This window comes from Rana temporaria, chromosome 12, assembly GCF_905171775.1.
Source record: "Rana temporaria chromosome 12, aRanTem1.1, whole genome shotgun sequence".
Lineage (NCBI taxonomy): Eukaryota > Metazoa > Chordata > Amphibia > Anura > Ranidae > Rana > Rana temporaria.
In genome coordinates, this window is record NC_053500.1 from 106,922,920 (window position 1) to 106,925,032 (window position 2,113).

The 2,113-nt window shown below is 40.9% G+C and overlaps 1 protein-coding gene across 1 annotated transcript; it reads right to left on the reverse strand.

Annotated features, from left to right (window-relative positions):
* Positions 1 to 735: 735 nt before the first annotated feature.
* On the reverse strand, positions 736 to 1,043 carry LOC120918504 (anaphase-promoting complex subunit 13-like). The gene has a single exon (XM_040330115.1). It carries the CDS (start codon positions 1,023 to 1,025, stop codon positions 801 to 803), a length of 225 nt encoding a protein of 74 aa, XP_040186049.1. The 5' UTR covers positions 1,026 to 1,043; the 3' UTR covers positions 736 to 800.
* Between the last annotated feature and the right edge of the window lie 1,070 nt (positions 1,044 to 2,113).

Sequence of the window (2,113 nt, forward strand, 5' to 3'; positions counted from 1 at the left end):
GAGAAAAGTAATGTGAGATTTCAGTCTCCACAGTTACGCCAACAACATGTTGCGTTTCTCCGGAGAGTTCAATCCCTTCACATTATAGGATGTAAAAGTTATCCTAGTCACCTTGATTTTTTACCTTTTAAATTTATAAAATCAGTCTCTTTGTACGTTCTATCACTGGACCCCACTTCTTCGAGATCCACCCTATCTGCCCACCATACACCCCCAAAATAATAGGAGGTAGGTGAGGGGGAGAAAAAGAGAGAGAGGAGAAGAAAAGAAGAAGAAGAAAGAGAAAAAAAAAAAGAAAAGTAGAAAAGGGAAATTTTTTTATAAAGATTAAAGAACTTGTATCTTAGAGTCCGGTAAATCCCTGTGACCCAAGAAAAAAAAAGAAAAAACCCAGACGCAAAAGGGCTTCCCACCCTTGGTGTTTATGCGCACCCTGCGAGTGATAGAATAAATGAAAAGAAAAAAACGCCTCCGACTTTCCTCCCTCTGTACGCCAATGGAGTTTCACGGCATCCCACATATTGCACCCTCATTCATAAATATTATTTTCCCTTTCCTATTACTATTACTATTCCTACTACTAATACTATTCCTAATACCGTCCTAGTATATCTCCCCCCTATCTTTATATATCCTCCACCCCTCACACCTTCAATCACATACATTTTATGCAATATTAATTTACCATATTTACCCTATTTTTTTTTTTTTTTGCATTTATCAATTTATTTAGTGAAAAAGCAACCAATCAAATAGAAACCTTGTTCCAAACATTTAAGATCTGAGCAGGCCAGAGGCATTTAGTTCCCTGACACAGGGATGTTTTCATGCAGGTACTGCAAAGCCAGATCCGCCCATTTCATTTCTTGCTCTTTAACAAACTCCACCGCCCTGCCGTTATCATGTTCAGGCTCTGGAAGTTCATTCAGTGGAACGGTCACATCTTCATACGGTAATTTATCTTCCTTCCAGGCGTCATCAACTAAATCTAAAATCCGACCGTCCTTCTGAATCTCGCTATCCATTGAAGATCTCCTCCGCCGCGCTACTACCCTATTTTAATATAATATAATATACATCTCTTTAGAGTCCACCCTCTATAATAGATACATATGTATACCTATGTATTATATTATTCATATCCACAGTATTCCACTTACAATATTCCCAAATTTTGCAGGAATACACAAGACCAACATAGCAAAAAAAAAAAAAAACACAGACACGCTATAATAAGCCCCGACAGGCACTGCAGGCATGAGGGGGCCCTCCATTAACATCCGGTTCTGAACAATTCTCCAAAAAGAAATGTATATTCTACCATTAATCCAATGTTATATTCCTCTCTCGCTTTCATGCGACTGATTAATATCTTATTTTGTTCCCTACTCAGCTTTCCCTTGTAGCTAGTAACGACCCCCTTGTTTACCCTACCCCCCCCCTCTACCTCCATAATGTATTGTATAAACAAAATAAAATAAACTTAATGTCATATATTTGCTGGTGTGGATAGCTCTAGCAGGGATTCCCGTAGCAGAGAGCCTCTGTGTCTGCTCTCTCCATCCTGTGTGCAGACCTGTATTCCCGTCCTGTAACGTGTAGGATACACGTGGGCTGGAGTGTGTGGCGCTCCGGTGTTCTTTCCCCGCCTCAGCATGAGCGATTTTACAATCCTGCAGCTGTAATATTATTGTAACTACAAATGGTATTTTATGCTCTCCTAGATCAGATGCCTGCACCCCCCTCATCCTGAATTCTGAGAGGGGGAAGTTTCCATCATATAGGAGATTTTACACCCTGTACAGCAGGGAACTATGCCACATTAGAGGCTTGCACCTATGCATCTTGGCCAGATGAAGGGGAAAAAAAACCTGTTCTCAGCAGCAGCATAACCGGCTGAGCAGTGAGGAAAAAAAAGAGAATGCTGCCTGCAGGGAGGAGACTTACTGGTCCTGGAATAGGGCAGGGGCAATATGCTGTCATACTTGTGTCAGAATAGATAGATAGCTAGCTAGATAGATAGATACATACACAATGCACACAAGGAAACGCTCCTCAATACCTATGCGAGAAAATAAAACACTACAACCCTAGTCGATCCCTTCGGTCTACT

Bases quoted from the DNA above. Each gene is read 5' to 3' on its own strand.
- LOC120918504 (XM_040330115.1), bottom strand. From the start codon at position 1,025: ATGGATAGCGAGATTCAGAAGGACGGTCGGATTTTAGATTTAGTTGAT.